The sequence below is a fragment of the Hoplias malabaricus genome, chromosome 6, assembly GCF_029633855.1.
Source record: "Hoplias malabaricus isolate fHopMal1 chromosome 6, fHopMal1.hap1, whole genome shotgun sequence".
In the NCBI taxonomy this organism is placed as follows: domain Eukaryota; kingdom Metazoa; phylum Chordata; class Actinopteri; order Characiformes; family Erythrinidae; genus Hoplias; species Hoplias malabaricus.
In genome coordinates, this window is record NC_089805.1 from 43,991,747 (window position 1) to 44,012,442 (window position 20,696).

Here is a 20,696-nt window from a genome sequence, read left to right on the forward strand (position 1 = left end):
AAACAACACTTCCTAAACAACACCTCCTAAACAACACCTCATAAACAACACCTCCTAAACAACACTTCCTAAACAACACCTCCTAAACAACACCTCCTAAACAACACTTCCTAAACAACACCTCCTAAACAACACCTCCTAAACAACACCTCCTTAACAACACATCCTTAATAACGCATCTTTTACAACACGTCCGTAACAACACATCCTTAAGAACATATCCATAACAACACATCCTTAACAACAAATCCTTAAGAACACATCCTTTACAGCACATTCATAACAACACATCCATAACCACATATACATAACAACACTTCCTTAACAATAACATCTAAACAACACCCCCTTAACATCACATCCATAGCAACACATCCATAACAACACTTCCTTAACAACACCTCCTAAACAACACATCCATAGCAACACAACCTTAACAACACATCCTAAAGTTTGTGTCCTTAATAATGCATTCCTATTGATGCACAGCAATTTCACCAGTGTTATCTACACTATTAGTGTGAACTCAACACTGAGAGTTAAAGGATTACATAATAGTGTTGATTTAACACTGGTGAATTTGCTGTGTGAGGTATTAATGCTGATAATGTGGGATGCCCCTTTCACTCTTTGGGTCTCAGGTCCAGTGTCAGTGGCAAGAAAAATCTCCTAGAGCTTTTACAACATTAAAATATTGGTCATCAAAATTGCAGCAACACTTTTTTTTACCCAGATCATCGGCCCTGCACACCTGAAGCCTGAAGTGGATCTGACGCAATCAGGAAGTGATAGTGAATCATAAACACTTCAGCATTGCACATGGAATATTATTAGAATCTGGGAATTAACTTCCGAATATAGCTGGCTATTACTGGACTGAGATCAGCTCCATTTCTCAAATCTTTCATTCCTTATGTTACTTTAATCTATTAAAAATATCATATTACTGCATCACTGGCAGTGTCAAATCCCAGTTCCAAGGTTTGGAAGGAGTACTATGTGGATTTTGCCTGTGGCGTCGTGTTAAAGGAGGTTCATATAAATGCGATGTTTGATGTTGTTGTGTATTGGATGAAGCATTTGCTAGCCCACATTAATATACTTTAATTTGACCGTGACATGACTCAGTGAAGCTTTAAGCAGATACGTGTGTTAACGTCCCCCTGTGTCCTGCAGGCTTGTCTGCTGCGGCAGGGATCGGCGTGGATGATTTGCGGAGGTTGTGTATCCTGAGGCTGAGCTTCGTTAAAGGCTGGGGTCCAGACTACCCTCGGCAGAGCATCAAACACACCCCCTGCTGGGTGGAGGTCCATCTGCATAGGGCTCTGCAGCTGCTGGACGAGGTCCTGCACACCATGCCCCTCGCTGACCCAGGACCCTCCAACTGAGATGCAGAACACACCAACACATACGGATCTACACTGGGCTTTCAGATATATTTAAACATCTAGCTTATATCTGCATTCACTGGCCGTTTTATCAGTTACACCCCCCCCCCCCTCACAGAGGGGCACTCTGTAGGTTTACAGCTACAGAGACTGTAGTTCATCTGTTGCTACAGTTTGTATTAGCCATCTTCCCACACAGGGGTCCTCTGTGGAGGATGTGGAGGCTCCTGAGTGGTACAGTGGTGGGAGATGACACCTGTTAATGCCTTGAGCATCCATATCCACGAATCCCAGAGGGCACAGTCTCTCTCTCTCTCTCTTTCTCTCTCTCTCTCTATCAGCTGTCATAGTAGCTCTGGACAGTTAGTGTTCTCCTCCAAGCGTGTTGAGCTGTCCTGTTGCATCCAATTAGCAGCTGTTCCTAAGGAACGTGACGTTTCAGAGGAAGCCTGTGCTCCTCATCCTCACAGGTTGGTGGCACTGTGCAAGTCTTAGTTAATTGTGGAATTAATTAAAGGCAAACTGGGGAGAAAGTGTGGCATAAATAATAAACAAGTATTTTCTACAGCTATTTCCTCAAAGTGCACCGTATTGTTGGTGTTCCTGATAAAACGGCCTGTGACTGCCCTCACAAGTTGGGTGTTTCTAATGAAATGGCATCCCAGTGTACATCCACATTCACACGGTGACCGTACCTTACACAGTTTCTCTTTTTAATCCTCGTTAAGATCCAAAATGCAAATCTCCTCACTCGAGATCCCTCAAATTCTTGTTTTACAAAGGTTTCGCCATGGAGCTGTTCTCTTGGGAATATGCAGATGCATTTCTTTGCAGAGTAGAGTTATATAACGTACTTTAGTACTGAATTACTTCGGATCAATGCAAACTTTCCACAGGGTTTTATTGCAGATTAAGTTCAGGGAAAAAAAATAGCTTTACTGTCTGTGCACCTCTCTCTCTCTCTCTCTCTCTCTCTCTCTCTCTCTGAGCTTTTAGCTTTTGCACATCGTCTGATTACAGTAATAATACAGAGCAGACTGCAGCAGGGTTTGCAATACTTTTAAACCTGTTCAAAAACAATGAATTTAGGGGATCCAATGATATATTATTTGACGGTATGCACAACACACCCCTGTGTAAAAGTCAGAGACCACCCTTCGTTTAAAACCTTTCCAGTCAAAACTGTTATCCATTACATGACACTCACTTTCAGAAATCTACAGGGATATTGTTCCGATTTCAGTCAGAAGCTGTTTCTCTGCTTCTCACGATCCAAGACGTTTGACAACACCAGCAGCTGCTTCGTTTTCGTCTTTTGTGTCCGTTTCCTCCCCTTGGTATGAGTTTTCTGACAGCTTCACGTCCTTTCAGACCCATAGCGTTTATCTGTTCCTCTCACGGGACGGTTACAAACAGCTGTGGATGTGTTCAGATGTGAAGTGAGAGTGGAGCCTGACTTTCTCCTCATTTTCTGTGACTGTTAGGAGTCCTACTTTTTGTTTTTCTTCGTTTGCCCCGTCCTCGTGCAATCAATCAATCAGATTTTATTTATATAGCGCTTTTCACAACAGAAAGTGGTCACAAAGCAGCTTCACAGAGATCCGGGTCCAAGCCTCCTGTGAGCAACAGTGGCAAGGGTTATCTTACGTACAATCTCAGAACAATCTCCTGGACTGGAAGTAAAGTGACTGAGGGTGGTCTCTGACTTTTGCACAGTGCTGTACACGAACTAACACGGCTGGCATGTGGGTGAACGTGAGCCCTTTGCTTTTTGATCACTACTACGCATGCCAGCATTGACTTTGCAGGTCCATTGACCATTGTGGTGACCACAGAACTACTGTTTATGTCAGTGACCTCAAGGACGCCACTCCATTAGAGTTAAAGCTCAGAAACTGTTCAGGAACTCGACTGAAGCTGTCCCAGACCGGGACAAAAACAGAACAAACCTCGAAAATCCCACTCTGTGTCTCTGTGCTTGTGCTGTGCTCCTCTGTGTGGAATCAACTTCCACCTCATGTGCTCCTCCTAAAGTCTGGCTGACCACTAGGGGGCTACAGTGGAGGAGTACATCTCCGGGTCAGTCTGTGGTGATGTCACAGCCAATCGTAGCTGGGAGTCAGAATCCGAAGGGGCAGGGTTCTCCTCCAAGTGTGTTGAGCTCCAGGGGTGGAGTTTTCACGATTCGCTGATTGATCTGAAGAATCGTATTTTCTACCAATGTTTACCCACTTTGGCCAGATCCCACACGGCAACTTGAACTCCTTCAATCACATGATGTTACCAAAGTGTGAGGTTAAAGCTAACCACAAAGACCCATCCAGTGTCTGGATGCGAACACCAGCTGTCCACTTGGCAAACTGAAGTCAGAGCTGGTCATCACTGTGCTGACTGAGTGGGGGGTGGGAGGAGTCATTCAAAAACGCCCAGAGAAAGTCAGGACAGTTACTGTTTCCTGGTTATGGACGGCTGTGGCATCACCAATAAAACTGTATTTAGACCATTGCTCTGTTCTTGATTCCTGGATGGAGTCATTTTGCGATCGCAGATTTACGCCCCCTACTGATCACCCAGCTTCCTCCTGGTGACACGAGCACACCCACAGCTTGTTTATTTTCATACCAAAAAAGAACACACACACACACACACACACAAAAAAAAACCCTAACAAAACAAAACAAAGAAGCCGAAATCGCTCAGCTTTAAAAATGGTGGTGTTGGTATTTTGTGGTGCCGCAGTTTCGTGTTTTTGTAACCAAATCATTTCGCCATGTGGTGTACGACTCACCAAAGCCAGAATACCTCATCAGAATGGAGCATGAACCCAGTGGATTTACTTTATCTACCAAACACTTCGGGTAATCCTCATTACTTCATCCTTTCACTCACCTCATGCTTTGACCAAATCAGTATTGGGGGGAAAAGGGAGAGTCAAAGGGAAAAGACTGTGATACACCCACTTTTTAAAATTGACATTATTTATTTTATTTCCCGACTCTGCGTTTCCAGACTTTAGTTCTCCACTCCACTGCGTTTATTCAGGACGTCCAGTCCCGCTAGTAACACACAGTAACTGTGTACAGTAACACACACACACACACACACACACAGATTTTAAAGTGAAGCAGCAGCTTGCAAAGGGAGGAGTGAGGGAGGGAAAACACCCATTATTTTCGCTACTGTGAACAGGATGGGCTCAAAAATGCTCTACACACTGAAGCGAATCTGAGAACCATTGTATATTGGTTTTGACAGTGGGTGTATATACAGTACTTTGACTGGAGTAAAGGCACCCCTCCCCCCAGTATGGAATGTAACTTCTTCATTCTCTACCAATTAATAAGATTTATCAGGTTTTATTTAAAAAAAAAAAAAGACAGGTCCCTCGTTTGTGATTGGACGATGCAAATGATGCTCTTTCCCAGTTGTTTCTCTGCAGGGTGGATCATGCTGGCTCAGGTCACATAGAGAATTTACAAGCCTTTAAATACAGCTACACTATTTATGCATTCTGCCTTGTTTCTTCTCGTTGAATTTAGATGTCAGGTATGGCTCATTGTATGGTGAGTGCCTTTGTGCCGCTGTGTTGCACTGGGGATGAAACCTAAGGTTAAAATTTGTATTCTGAAGGGGAAGTCCATTGTTTGTTTGTTTTTTCAACATTTCCTGATAATCAAGAGCATATACGTAAAAAAATAAAAGTCGTTGAGAGTGGGTTTGATTTCATGTGAAATGCTCAGAGTTGATCACAGTGTTAGTGAATGGAACCAGACGTCTGAAGAGTTCAGCTACTCATCGCTCAGCATTAGAGAAACTGCACTATGTACCTTTTGGAGGAGGGTAGGAAACCACACCCTCCCCCTCCCCCTCCCCCAGTACAGTGCTGTATAAATGTATTAAACTAGGGGGAGCCCCAGAAGCAAAAAAAAAATAAAAATACAACAAATCTTACGTAGAGTTCCTTTAAATATAGAGTCTCTTCTTCTGCTTCTGCTTCTCTTCATTTCCTTTTCGAAACACTCTGAACCGCTGAATTATGCTGAAATGTTGAGGCGGTGGACTTCTCCTTTAAAGCTGATATTACAGAGGCAATGCTTGCGTTCTTATGTGCAATTAGTGATGAATATTTTTATTTTTCTCTGAGCTTGAAGTCTGTTGCGTAACTCAAATCCGTTCGGCTCTGCTTCGACCTGTAAATAAGGTTTAATACACGGACCTTGAGTGTATTAACATGTAATTTAGTCATTCTAAGCTGGAAAAGCGTCTATTATGGGATAGAAATATAGACTAGATTTGAATTTTTTGGTACTGCATAGCTTGCTTATCGCTGTAACTCAGAAACAGAAAGGGGTCAGACCCGTTAACTAGTGCTCTATTTTAGCGAGTAGGCCAATCACTTCTTTGTCCAGTTCATTTTGCCTTAAAAAAAAAACAGCTAAAATAAGATTGAAGTAAAATCTACTGCAGCTGTCGCCATGAAGTGAAAGTCTGTTGATTTGTAACTGCTCACTCACTCCGAGTCGTCTGTTCTGCACCAGTTCTAGCATAGAGTCGATGTTCTATTGTATCTGAGATTAGAGAACTTTCTTTTAGTCACAGCTTTAAACTGAAAAGGCCCCTTTGCAACTCACGCTGTAAACAGTTTTAACCGGTGTGTAACCTGAGGAAATCATGGACGTCAGTAACATGACAATCATTCAACTGGAAAATCAGACTCGAGAGCATTCCGTGTTATTCTTAACAGTATTTATCACTATGTTATCTGGCGTGGACAAAAAAATTGACTATTTTATTGATATTGTTATTTCACTTATTGTTGTAATTATAATTATTTTATTGTTGAAGGGCGTTCCGCTCCTGTATGTTAACTGTACACCAAAGTTAAATAAAAACAAACATTTTGATACAATTTTTTTAACTGTTGTATTTTCTTCGTATGGCTTTTTCCTTTTTTTTTTTTAATCATGGATAAGACCAGCCATCTTTTAAAATGGACCTTTCATATTGAATAGACCAATAGAAATGCTCCAAAATTCATTTATTAATTTCCTCACACACTCACCCAATCACTCACACCTGTGGACAGTTTCACACACTCACCCAGTCACTCACACACTCACCCAGTCTCTCTCTCACACACACACACCTGTGGACAGTTTCACACTCACCCAGTAACTCACACACTCACACCTGTGGACAGTGTCACACACTCACCCAGTCACTCACACACTCACTCAGTCACTCACACACTCACCCAGTCACTCACACACTCACACTTGTGGACAGTTTCACACACTCATCCAGTCACTCACACACTCACCCAGTCACTCACACACTAAAATCTGTGGACAGTTTCACACACTCACCCGGTCACACACACTCACCCAGTCACTCACTCAGTCACTCACACACTGACCCAGTCACTCACACACTAAAATCTGTGGACAGTTTCACACACTCACCCAGTCACTCACTCAGTCACTCACACACTGACCCAGTCACTCACACACTAAAATCTGTGGACAGTTTCACACATTCACCCAGTCACTCACACATTCACTCAGTCACTCACACACTCACCCAGTCACTCACACATTCACCCAGTCACTCACACACTCACCCAGTCACTCACACACTAAAATCTGTGGACAGTTTCACACACTCACCCGGTCACACAAAATCACCCAGTCACTCACTCAGTCACTCACACTCTCACCCAGTCACTCACACACTCACTCACACACTCACCCAGTCACTCACACACTCACACCTGTGGACAGTGTCACACACTCACCCAGTCACTCACACACTCACTCAGTCACTCACACACTCACCCAGTCACTCACACACTCACACTTGTGGACAGTTTCACACACTCATCCAGTCACTCACACACTCACCCAGTCACTCACACACTAAAATCTGTGGACAGTTTCACACACTCACCCAGTCACACACACTCACCCAGTCACTCACTCAGTCACTCACACACTCACCCAGTCACTCACACACTAAAATCTGTGGACAGTTTCACACACTCACCCGGTCACACAAAATCACCCAGTCACTCACTCAGTCACTCACACTCTCACCCAGTCACTCACACACTAAAATCTGTGGACAGTTTCACACACTCACCCAGTCACACACACTCACCCAGTCACTCCTACTTTATTTTAAGCAAATAAACCAATCAGCCATGACAGGCCACCTGCTTGTTTTTACACTCATTGTACATTTAATTAGCTTCTGTGGTTATGCAATTGCATTTTGTTTCACAATAACAATTACACACTGCAGTCCATTTCTTGCTCTGCATACTGTGCTTGTCATCTTTAATCTAGTTATTTAATGCTCAGGACTCCCACAGAGCAGGTGGTGGATCATTCTCAATGCTCCAGTGACACTGACGTGGAGGTGGTGTGCTAGTGTGTGGTGAGCTGTGGATCAGACACAGCAATATGTTATTTTCACTTAGAATTTTAAAAAAGCATGTTATCTGAACATTGCTGTCCAATCTTTGCTGGTAACTACATACATGAAGACTTATCGATTAGAATCACTCCTCCCTATCAACTGGTAAAATTGGAATCAGCCATAAAAATCAGTTCTGATGCGTCACTGCTCGTCACATGCTCGGGTTTGTCCCAATAACCCATGAGCTGCCTAACTCCCTACAGACGTAAGACTTCTACAGGGAGTGAAGAAATAAATCCTTAGACAAGTCTGTCCACTTGGTGGCAATCTCAGCAACCAATAGTTTATCTGTTACAGCTGTTTGTAACCACAAACCTCAATAAAAAACAAAATAAATAATAAAAATACAAATCAAATACAGAGCATCACACCACTAAAGGATTCAGAGTGTCAGGAGAAATACCTGTGAAAACCCCTGAACCTGAATGCCTGTAACCTTTGAGCCCTCAGACCGCGCTGCATTAAAAAACATCACACTTCTATGATGAATATCACCACATAGTGACATAATCAGCAATAATCCGACTTACTGTTTACAATATCCCCTTTTAATCTGCATCCAGTGGAATCATTTGCACTGGACTCCTGTGTTATACATTCAGACCGTTTACAGATACACACTGTGTTCTCCAAAGCAGAAATGTTAGTGGTGTAGCTTCCTATAGCAGTATTTTTGACATGCGTAAAGCAACATTAACTCTTAAAAAAAGGTAAAACGACTCTCTTTGTGGAGGCATGTCACTGCCATGTCTCTTTACTTATGACGTCACTGTTGTCCCTGATGAATATTGTGGTGTCAAATGTCAGTTTTTGGGAAAGACAGCAACGTGCAGTAATTTTGCACAAACACAACAACAGGCTGCAATTGCTTAGACTCGCCTTTGGTGTGCGCAACCCAGGCACGTTCCTCCCACGTTTAGCGTCCACATCCACCCTCAGCATCACTGCTGGAGGAGGAGGAGGAGAAAAAGGAGGAGAGAGAGAAAGACGGAGGAGAGGCGCGATTCAGAAGCAGAGCTGAGCGCACTGTCACCGCAGGAACCCGAGGGCTCCATTCATGGAGATAAAGTAGAATTTGTGTACATACATAATTTAATTTATTTTTATTTTTATTTATTTATTTTGCTCTCTGTTCAACTGACCAGACCTTCAACATGGCTGAGATGACCAGTCTGAGACCAGCCTATGGTGAGTTAAAGGGCATTTCTGCCTCAGAAACCTCTTTAAATATGAGCTAGAATTATTTTACATAAGGTTTAATGCTAACATTTTATTATTTAACACTTTGTAACCTCTGGGGTTTGATAGGTGTCCTCTAATATATTTTTTTTTTTTTAGAACTACTGCATGCTTGGCTGCTTATTCACAGGTTCATATAGGAACATCCCGTTCCACCTTAAATGGTGCAGTAGGTACATTGTGACGTCTGAGGAATTTAAGGTGGAAAGAGAGATTCCAGTGATAAGATTCGCATTTGTGTGTTTACTAACAATGAATCTAATGAGTCGGAACCGCGGCGGTGAAGTTTATGAACTATACGCTGGTTAAGGTGCACCTTTTAAGGTGGAACGGGAATTCGAATTTCAGCTGCTTGTGTTTACTTCAAGTAATGGAGCCAATGAGTCTGAAATCTCGCTTTTAACGCCAGAAATAGCTTTTTATTAGTACTCTGTGGCGTCCAACAATTAATTCACAGTTAAAAATGCGTTGAAATGAAGGTAAATGCTTATTATTGAAGATTCAAATAAACGTTTCTCTATTAAGACTTTAAAAGATGCACATTTCTCAGACCAGGTGTATAAAATGTGTTTCAGACACTAAGTTTGTGATATTAGGTGGTGTATTGAGGGATATGTTATTATATGGACAATATATAAGTTTTCTGTGGGTTTTAAATGGTTACATTTTGAATCGGAATTGATTAACTCTGAATGTGTGGATGTTATAAATGGACTGTGAGGGAACTGTCAGATATTTATGCTTTTTAAGGATACAAACAAATGGGCAGATGAACCTCTGTGGTGTGTTTACTTCCCCTGGCCACAGGGGGCGCTGTAAACCCCGTGTGTGTGGGCTTGGGCGGAATGGTAGTGACATCATGTCTGCGCACTCTCTTCGTGCATGGCATCAGCTGGTGCTGTTGATTTGAGCTTAACTCAACCCAGGATTCTGATTTTAACCGCGTTGTCTTGTGTACATTTATGTTTATATCTTATAAACAATACATCAATGATGATTAACAACACGTAATAACCACAGAGTGATATGCATTTTCTACAATAAAAACAGCAATAACGATCTAGTTCTACAGTTACAGAGTATTCTATCTAATTTTCTGCATATATTCTCATCCCCATTTCACTCTGTTCTTTAACGGTCAGGACGCCCACAGAGCAGGTGTGACGTGGTGGTGGATCATTCTCAGCGCTGCAGTGACACTGACGTGGTGGTGGTGTGTTAGTGTGTGTTGTGCTAGTGTGAGTGGATCAGAAACAGCAGTGCTGCTGGAGTTTTTAAACCCTGTGTCCACTCTCTGTCCACTCTGTGAGACACTCCTCCCTCGTTGGTCCACCTTGTAGATGTAGAGTCAGAGACAGTAGCTCATCTGTCGCTGCACAGTGTGTGTCGGTCGTCCTCTAGTCCTTCATCAGTGACACAGGACGCTGTCGGCTGGATGTTTTTGGTCGGTGGACTGTTCTCAGTCCAGACACTGAGGGGTTTAAAAACCCTATAACCTCTGCAGAGTCTGATCAACTCACTGCAGCACTGAGAAAGACATTTTAAAAATGATTTAGAATTTTTAACTTACACTGAAAGCTAAGAATGTTTAACATTAGGGAGTCGCCACAAGCATCTCCAGTGTTCAGCATCCACCAGGACAATGCGCCAGCAGCGGATGCACACATTGGATTATATGTAGAGACGAAACAACGCAAGGCAGGATCACACCCTGGATAGAGGGTTACACCCCGTCACTCACACACTCACCCTGTCTCTCACACACTCACACCTGTGGACACTGTCACACACTTCTCACAGACAGTGACCTGAGGCTTCACCCCAGGACCAGAGAACAACCTGTCACACCATCAAGCCACGCAGAGAGAGAGAGAGAGAGAGAGAGAGAGAGAGAGAGAAAGTATAGAGAGTGGAGAAAATGGTGAAAAGACACTGTTTTTGTTTTGTGTGTGGTTTTGTGTGTGTGTGTGTGTGTGTGTGTGTGTGTGATCCAATAGGTGGGCAGACACAGACTGTCGGTGATGCTCTTCCTGCTGGATGTGCGCTTTTGTTGGAGATTGAGAGGGTCAAGTATTTAAAGCTCAGTCTGTGACGCGTCCTGGAACAGAATACACAGTGTGGGAATGTGAGATAGAGAGAGAGAGAGATGGAGAAAGGGTGTATGGAGACAGAAAGAGAAAAGAAATGGAGATGAGACAGAGGGAGAATAAAGGAGAGTGAGATAGATGACAGAAAAAGAAGGAGAAAGAGAGAAGTGACACAGAGAAGAGAAAGGGAGAGGGGAGAAAGAGTGAAGTGAGAGACAGCAGTGAGAAAAAAACGTGATGAAAGAAAGGGCGGAGACACAAGAAAAAACGTGAGAGAGAGGGATACAGAGAAGGAGAGAAAGATAGATGAGACAGAGAATAAGGAGAAACGGAGATAGAGAGACAGTGGGAAAGAGGGGAGAGAGCAGGAGAGGAAGATGTGGAGGCTTGAAGTTTGAGTCACGAGGCTCAAGAATGGTGTGAATGTAGGGGCTTTATTCGGTCAAACTGAGACACATGGTTTTGTAACTGCTCGAACAATGAGAAGGAATTCTTCCACAGAGTTTCACTGTTTGGCCTTCACTCTTTTCAGATGACCCGAGTTAAAGCTGTATTCACGGAATAACCAAAAGCATTTGATTATTCCCTGTTCCCTTGTGATCATCCCACACTACGGAGAGATACACGCTTCAGTGTCTAGTTCTGTTAAACAGTCTGGTCAGGTAATGACGTTGGAATATTGTGGCCCTTTTCCTCTGCATGGTATCTACTCGACTCTGCTTGGCTTTTTAGCTGGTCCACTAGACAAATATGGTTCTTGGTCCATGAAACTGCTATTTTTTTAGTCCTTGCCTGTATGTGGTTCCAAGCGAGCCATTAGGGATTAAACCGTGATGTGTAAACATTGCAGAGCACTGATTGGCCAGAGAGACTTGTCAATCACCATGAAATGCAGACGTCCAGCACTAACTCTCCAGCTACAGCAGAGGTCTTTGAGAACTGGGCCGTGTTCAGTTCCAACCCCCCAAAAAAAAACAACACGCAAAAACACGATGAGTAAACAAGGATACCGCTGCCATTGTTGTGGTTTCCAAAGGCCAATTAGAAATGGGGTTTTGCAGCATCACCAGATACATTTTGGGCTAATGAAAATACAACCAGGGCCTTGACAACCAATGCCTTCACTTTAATGGAACTTTAAGGAGTCCGTGGGGAGTTTTATTCTCAGAGAAAAAATTTCTTACCGTGTTATGTGTGGTATTAAGAACATTGTAACAAATAGTGTTTTTCCTTTTCATGGTACCTACTCGACTTGACTTGGCATGGCTTTTCAGTGAATGTGTGTTGCCCTGTGAAGGACTGGCGCCCCCTCAAGGGTGTGTTCCCGCCTTGTGCCTAATGATTCCAGGTAGGCTCTGGACCCAACGTGACCCTGAACTGGATAAGGGTTACAGATAATGAATAATGAACCACACTCCTCACAAACAGTCACCCGGAGGAGACCCACGCAGACACAGGTAGAACACACCACACTCCTCACAGACAGTCACCCGGAGGAAACCCACGCAGACACAGGGAGAACACACCACACTCCTTACAGACAGTCACCTGGAGAAAACCCACGCAGACACAGGGAGAACACACCACACTCTTCACAGACAGTCACCCGGAGCAGGAATTGAACCCACAACCTGGAGCTGTGTGACTGCGACACTACCTGCTGAACCACCGTGCCGCCCCACTTTTCTGAACAATGCTGATAATAACACAGTGATTGTTTTGGTCACTGATGTCAGGATATGAGATGCCATACTGTCCCATCACTGCCAATGCATTTGATTGAACATAAGGCTGGTCTCAGGTCATTTTACTGATTCAGTTCTGACTCCTCTTCTAGGACATGACACACGCCATGAGAGAGAGGGGAGGAGTGTGTAACCGTTTGAACTGTCAGACTCAATCCCATCCAGTCAGAGTACATGAATATAAATCAGACATGCTGTCCACTCTTATAGTGGACACTGTCTGTACTGAGGGACGAACGGTCACTCTGACCTTGGAGGAGGCTCCATTTTTATTAATAAAACTGGATCAGCATTGCATGAGTAGGATGGACGTGTCGATGGCCTAATGATCCTTGTCTGTTGTGAGGGGTTGGCTGTGTGTGTGTGTGTGCGTGTGCGTGTGCGTGAGCACAGTAGTTCAACAGCAGGCTAGTTGTTAGGCTAGTATCATGCAGTGCTGGTGTCTCTAACAGGCCTTGCTGTGTCTCAGTAACACTCCTGCCAACGCTGCACATTTACACACACACTAAGACAAGCTAGCACACACTAATACACATACCAGTGTGCAGAATTCAAGAATGTTTTCCCTGTTTAAGCCAAACACACTACAGCTTTGGGGAACCTTTGAGTGCTGTCTCTGCCTTCGCTTAAAACTTAAGGTTTTCTGGTCAAAAAAGGCTCCATGTCTTTAATATGTGGCACCTTTTTATAAAAAGAGGGTATATCTTACCCCTTCTCCACAGTGAACACAGTAATTGGAGTTAATGAAATCCCCACAAACCCCACAGCAGTGTTCTCCCCCTGTGTAAACAGCCCCTGTTCAGAACGCCTGCTTTCAGCACCTGTTCCTTTAAATGATAATGAGCCGCTCTCTGTTCACCCCGACCCCGAGCGCACAGCAGTGAGGAGCGAGGAGCAGAAGCTCTGGTTTTTAGCTGTTTTCACTTGATTCTCTTTTTTCTCCGTTCTCGTTTTCTCCGTTTTTACTCACTGTCCTCATTCCTCCGCACTCGTTGTGTCTGTTTTGCTGCGTTTAACCTCATCATGCACTCTCACATAAACACAGGTCCAGCACTGTGATTGGACAGACTCAGACGAGGGGGCGGGGCAATTCTAAAGTCTCACTGACTGGGTGGTCCGGTTTACAGTGTGTGTGTTGGTGAACCACAGATACACACATTAACGTGCACACGCACTAGACAAGTGTTTTTTTTTTCATAATATATCCCTTTAATTTAATCACCATGTTGGTTTATTGTTGTAGTTGTGTGTGTTGTAGTAATGCTATAAAATCTGTGTTAAGTTTGAGTTAGAAATAAAATGGTCCAATAAGGATTTAGTTCTCCGTTCCATCCAGGTGGATACAGCCAGGCGAGCTCTCTCATTGGTTAGGACTGAACTGAATGCTTTACACTTAGATGAACATTTTTATACATAATTCTGACATTACAAACTTGATGAAGATATTCCCCCTATGGATGTCCTTATGGTTTATTATAATAATAAATAGGACATTGTTGATTAAAGCTAACCAATAAATACTAATAGAGCCACTCCTCACATTTATCATTACAGTATTACTTAATTATTAGGTGTAATAATCTGAGGCCATAGGAGGCTCAATTAAATGAGGGATAGAGTGATTCTCTCTTGCTCTCCTTCTCTCTTGTCCTCTCCTTCACTGGGGGTTGTATCTTAGCAACAGGAGCAGCTGGGTTTTAAGGCTCTGGCAATAAAATAAAGTGACATCATGTGCATTTACGTCTCCATGGAGTTTCACTCACCAATCAGCGACGAGAGATGTCCAGCTATTGTCTTTATAGGAGTTATAGGGTGGGGACAGGAGAGAGGGGGAGGGAGGGACAGAGCGAGAGCAAGAGAGAGAGAGAGAGAGAGAGAGGGAGAGAATTAGGGTGGGGTCAAGAGAGAGAGAGGGAGAAGCTGAAAAAAGTGGGAGAAAGCAACATGAAAGAGAGAGAGAGAGAGAGAGAGAGAGGAATGAGAAAGGAGAGAGGGAGGAAGAGACAGATGGAAGGACGAGAGTCTTTGAAAGACAGTTTGAAGCCTTAGAAGCCTACTGTTATAATTGTTCATTTGTTATACATCTATTTAATATCATATTATAAATATTTTTAAATATAATCATAAATATTAGTGCAGGGCGGCACGGTGGTGCAGCAGGAAGTGTCGCAGTCACACAGCTCCAGGGTCCTGGTGGTTGTGGGTTCAAGTCCCGCTCCAGGTGACTGTCTGTGAGGAGTGTGGTGTGTTCTCCCTGTGTCTGCGTGGGTTTCCTCCGGGTGACTGTCTGTGAGGGGTGTGGTGTGTTCTCCCTGTGTCTGCGTGGGTTTCCTCCGGGTGACTGTCTGTGAGGAGTGTGGTGTGTTCTCTCTGTGTCTGCGTGGGTTTCCTCCGGGTGACTGTCTGTGAGGAGTGTGGTGTGTTCTCCCTGTGTCTGCGTGGGTTTCCTCCGGGTGACTGCCTGTGAGGAGTGTGGTGTGTTCTCCCTGTGTCTGCTTGGGTTTCCTCTGGGTGACTGTCTGTGAGGAGTGTGGTGTATTCTCCCAGTGTCTGCCTGGGTTTCCTGTGGGTGACTGTCTGTGAGGAGTGTGGTGTGTTCTCCCTGTGTCTGCGTGGGATTCCTCCGGGTGACTGTTTGTGAGGAGTGTGGTGTGTTCTCCCTGTGTCTGCGTGGGTTTCCTCTGGGTGACTGTCTGTGAGGAGTGTGGTGTGTTCTCCTTGTGTCTGTGTGTGTTTCCTCTGGGTGACTGTTTGTGAGGAGTGTGGTGTGTTCTCCTTGTGTCTGTGTGTGTTTCCTCTGGGTGACTGTTTGTGAGGAGTGTGGTGTGTTCTCCTTGTGTCTGCGTGGGATTCCTCCGGGTGACTGTTTGTGAGGAGTGTGGTGTGTTCTCCTTGTGTCTGTGTGTGTTTCCTCTGGGTGACTGTTTGTGAGGAGTGTGGTGTGTTCTCCTTGTGTCTGTGTGTGTTTCCTCTGGGTGACTGTTTGTGAGGAGTGTGGTGTGTTCTCCCTGTGTCTGCGTGGGTTTCCTCCGGGTGACTGTCTGTGAGGAGTGTGGTGTGTTCTCCCTGTGTCTGCGTGGGTTTCCTCTGGGTGACTGTTTGTGAGGAGTGTGGTGTGTTCTCCTTGTGTCTGTGTGTGTTTCCTCTGGGTGACTGTTTGTGAGGAGTGTGGTGTGTTCTCCCTGTGTCTGCGTGGGTTTCCTCCGGGTGACTGTTTGTGAGGAGTGTGGTGTGTTCTCCCTGTGTCTGCGTGGGTTTCCTCTGGGTGACTGTTTGTGAGGAGTGTGGTGTGTTCTCCCTGTGTCTGCGTGGGTTTCCTCCGGGTGATTGTCTGTGAGGAGTGTGGTGTGTTCTCCCTGTGTCTGTGTGTGTTTCCTCTGGGTGACTGTCTGTGAGGAGTGTGGTGTGTTCTCCCTGTGTCTGTGTGTGTTTCCTCCGGGTGACTGTCTCCAGGGTGTGTTCCTGCCTTGCGCCCAATGATTCCAGGTAGGCTCCGGACCCACCACAACCCTGAACTGGATAAGCACTTACAGACAATGAATGAATATCATTGCTGTATCATTACAAATCAATAAATTCCATCTTTATTAGAATGAAATTTGATTTGCATTTTATGATTCACCCTGTGATGCCTCAGCGATCAAAAACTGAGAGTCCAAGTGAAGACAACTGTCCTCTCGCTCTCTCAGTGTAGGCAGGACGAACACTAGCTGCAGACTAGCTAATGCAGGCATCTCTCAGCTGGTTTAACACAGGCTTGCTTGCACATGCTTGAACTGTGTTATTAGCAAATCAAAAAGGCAAACTTTACAGGAAAACAGGATTAAAAACAGACAAAAAATGGGAACGTTAAACACAGTGCACTGATTACAAATCAATATAAGCAGAGGATGATGAGGTTACACTGGTAACTAGAGGGCGGAGTCAGGCAGAGCCAGAGGAATAACAGAGAACACAAGGAGCGGCGGAGACAAGAACCAAAACCAAACAGAAAATACAGGGAGAGAAACAGGTGGATATATGGCACTGAGGTTTTAGCATTCTCCTACAAGCGTGTTGAAGCGGGGAAGTACCAAAGCAGTACCTAGGATTATGGGGAGGTGTGGAGACAAGGACCAAAACAAAACAGAGAGCATGTGGCAAACTGAACAGGACAAACCATCACAATACATTGGAGGAAAGTTAGGTAAAAAACTGAAAACAACAAAACTCCACTTGTTACAGTGAGCTGCGATCTGAGAGATCATTAAAGGGAATGTAATGAGAGACATTTCAAGGTTAGCCTCACTGCTCAGAGATGTGTGGAGAGGGCTGAGTTTGTTAAAAGCGGTTTCCTTGTTTTTTAAAACCTCGCTTTGTTGTGAGATGCGAGGAAACCGACGCCTTGATTCTGCGGGAAGGAGAGAGAGACTGCAGCTGACATTGGTTTGCAGTTCCACCTCAAAGCCTTCAGAATCAATTCAGCTTTTCAGAGGCTGTAAAGTCTCTCGGCTCTCCTTAATCTCTCTCTCTCTCTCTCTCTCTCTCTCTCTCTCTGTCTCCCTCCCTCCTTCTGTTCTCTCTGTTCTTTCTGTTCCGTGCATGGCCCTGTGTAACCCCGCCTTCACTCGTCCCTCTGATCAGTCGCACACCAGAAACACTGCACCGAGGGGGGTCTGTGCCTCAGAGAATGAGATTTAAGGAGAAATGAGTCCTTTTTCCAAAAAAGAGCAGTCAAGATTATATTTGAAACAGATTATTTATTATTTTTACATTTTTTAGTAATGTGTAAGATGGAGAATCAAATACTTTGTTTTTGGGTTTTTTTTTTTGTCCCTGAATGAACCACTTTATGCGCCACAGAGTGGGTCTCCCACATACGGCGGCCATTTTAAAAATATGTTGGTACAGGACCTCTGACACCTCCAGGCCTCTAGGTATCAGTATTGTGACACAGTCTAAGATGAACAGAAGCCAGTAGCTAACAGTTAGCATGTGGAGAATTAAAGCTAGGACTTTCAGGCCATAATGTAAAATCTCAGAAATACACCTCTATTCACTCACTCATTCGTTTGATTGTTTGTTCATTCATTCATTCATGTTCTGTAACCGCTTCACCCTGAGTAGGGTTAAGGTCATGCACCAATGCAAAATCATTGGGCACAAGAGACCCACCTCTGGGCAATATCACACACTCACTCATCACAGAGCACGGTTCTGGTGACGTTCATACTTTGTCTCGTTTCGGTGTTTGTACTTCTGCAGTGTCTTTATTTTACTATGTTTTGGTTAACAAAACCCTCTATGCCTCAAGAGTCCTGTACTGATTTTAACCTTCTAACTTGTATGTATCAGTTTTACAGTGACTCCTTCAGTAAAGAGCCCTGGCCTAGAGCTAACTCGGTTTTCAATTTCTAACAAAACTGCCAGAGACCTGCTTACACTACAGCACTTACTCAAATCAGTGATGTATTTAGAACTTCTAGAATATATTAGAGTAAGTTTTTTTCATACATTGTTCCTCCCCTCCTTAAGTAAAGATCTGATTATCTGATTCCACTTTTTGCTCCTAGTTAATAACGTATACTGTGCAATTTGACACATTATGACTTCGGTTCTGCTCCTGGAGTGTTAACCAATGGGAGAGCTTGGTTCTACATGTTTTTATCAGCTTCCTACATGTTAAAAAGTGTATTATATTATTGAATAATTTATTTTTATATGTTTTGAACACAGATACACATGTTGATACTTTTGTTTTACATTTTAACGACCAGATCAGAGAGTAATCCCAAAAAATGGGATTAGTTATTTGGTTATGTAATAAAATGGGAAGGACATTTAGGGCAACAAGCAGAGAATTACTTCACTGAACCGTTATGATTTCAGCAGTTACATTCCTGACTGGTTAAAGGGGTCGCGGTATGAAAGACTCGCTCTCATAGTGAGCCTCCCAGCCCACAAACAGACGTAAGACCACCCAATCAGTTATTTGTGGACTGCCTAGGGCCAAAAACAGAAGAAAGAATCAGCTGTTCAGGTTCCGCTATCCCTTGTCATGTAATTTGGGGACTCACGAATTGTTCAAACACTTCCCCTTAGACAGGGGGAGAACGCTGCTGTGGGGTTTGACCCTTGTGGTATTTTAACCAAAGCAGGTCGCCATCTTTTCATTAAGAACCAGAACTGTTTCCTTGTGGAAAAGGGGTAAAATATGTTAAAATACCTGTCCTCACACGACTCTGTGCTGCTCCAAGCCTGAAAGTAGGACTCAGCTGAAAAAACAGCTTACACCAGCATGAATTGAGTGCTGTTCTAAGCTACTCTAAGATGGTTATTGGTCCCTTGCTGGTTGAATTGGTTGCCCAACAGAGTCCTGTGGCTTTCTGAGCATAACACTCCCTGTGTATAAGTTTGCTCCCTATTCACTAGTCCTTATATTACTCACTATACAGTGCACTGTTATAGGGAACTGAATTCAGCAGTGTAGTGAATGATTTCGGACACTGCCTCATGAGGGCTTTTACCAAGCACCGCAGTGGACTACGGGTGTCCGCTATCTGCTCGTGTCAGTTAATGTACATGGGTTCAGTACACTGAAAATTTAGACACTAAACTACAATCTGGCAGACCCCCAAAATAGTGCACTATAGTGAAAAGGGGCACAGATTTGGACCCAGCAATTGTTTGTCTAAAATGGTACATTCTCAGTGACATGGAAAACATTGTCTGTGACATTGCAGCTGGTTTTAGAGTTTTCTGGTTTATTAATTTGTTATAAAATGTGTGTGTGTGTGTGTGTGTGTGTGTGTGTTGCCCTGCAAAGGACTGGCACACACTCCAGGGTGTGTTCCAGACTTGAATCCAGTGAATCCGGGTAGGCTTCGGACCCACCATGACCGTATAAATCCCAGTTTATAAAATCACGTCCGGACGGCATTTTTATGTTTAGCTTTACCTCTGCAGCGCCCCCTCTGGTCAGCTTTACTATAGGCGTGGATGATATGTCACATACAATGGTACAATGACACTTCACCTGCAAACCAGTCAAACAATGTTACTGCCCTTGATGACAATTTACAGATATATAAGGAAATATACAACTTCCTTAGGCATCAATAAAGTCTTATCTTATCTTACCGTATCCTATGACATGGAGGGGGGGTGGGGTATGAGCTCTCACCCCTCGCTGCCATTATATTCTTAGCTGAACCTATGTGTACTTTTAGGTCCTTTACACCTTTATTTGCTACAAAAAACATGGGCTTTTCTTTTTTAATTCATCCGAGAACTTACATTTACATTTCGTCATAGCTGCTCGAGATGAGGGTAGGTACATGAGCTCTGCCTGAGGTAAACAAGGACTACTGACGTGCAGACTGACCAATTAAATGTTTACAGAGAAGGTTATCGACCAATAACGGTAGCTCTACAGTCAGACCGTCCAATCAGAAGATTTTAGGCTACTTCACCACGCCCCCTTCTCACTCAAGCGAACCAATCGGAGTAGGGGAGGGCGGGACTAGTTTGTGAACGAAACTTCTCGAAGTTCTATGTAAGCTCTAGAAAAACAAAATCCCGGACGTTTGTGAAATTCCGCCCGGACATTTTTTAAGTCTAAAAAAGAGGACATGTCCGGGTAAAAGAGGACGTCTGGTCACCCTATGTATGAGCCTAAAATGAGGAAACATATTTTCCAATGTGTATTTTTTGCACATTTGTCGAGGCTAAACTAAGGGTGGACTTGCATGAACCCAGCAGTGTGCATTTACCCTTTAAAT

At 43.9% G+C, this 20,696-nt stretch overlaps 3 protein-coding genes across 3 annotated transcripts in view; 2 read left to right on the forward strand and 1 right to left on the reverse strand.

Annotated features, from left to right (window-relative positions):
* Positions 1–4,032, forward strand: part of smad10a (SMAD family member 10a) — a 64,478-nt gene extending 60,446 nt beyond the window's left edge. Inside the window, exon 12 of the mRNA XM_066673797.1 lies at positions 1,177–4,032. Within this exon, the coding sequence (XP_066529894.1) occupies positions 1,177–1,388 (212 nt within the window). The 3' untranslated portion in view covers positions 1,389–4,032. The remainder of the gene's footprint in view (positions 1–1,176) is intronic.
* Positions 1–20,696, reverse strand: part of LOC136699820 (protein S100-A4-like) — a 222,058-nt gene that overhangs the window by 72,516 nt on the left and 128,846 nt on the right. The gene's annotated exons all lie outside the window — the stretch shown is intronic.
* Positions 8,822–20,696, forward strand: part of syt11a (synaptotagmin XIa) — a 35,497-nt gene continuing 23,622 nt past the window's right edge. The window contains exon 1 of the mRNA XM_066674549.1: positions 8,822–9,053. Coding sequence (XP_066530646.1) covers positions 9,020–9,053 — 34 coding nt within the window. The 5' untranslated portion in view covers positions 8,822–9,019. The remainder of the gene's footprint in view (positions 9,054–20,696) is intronic.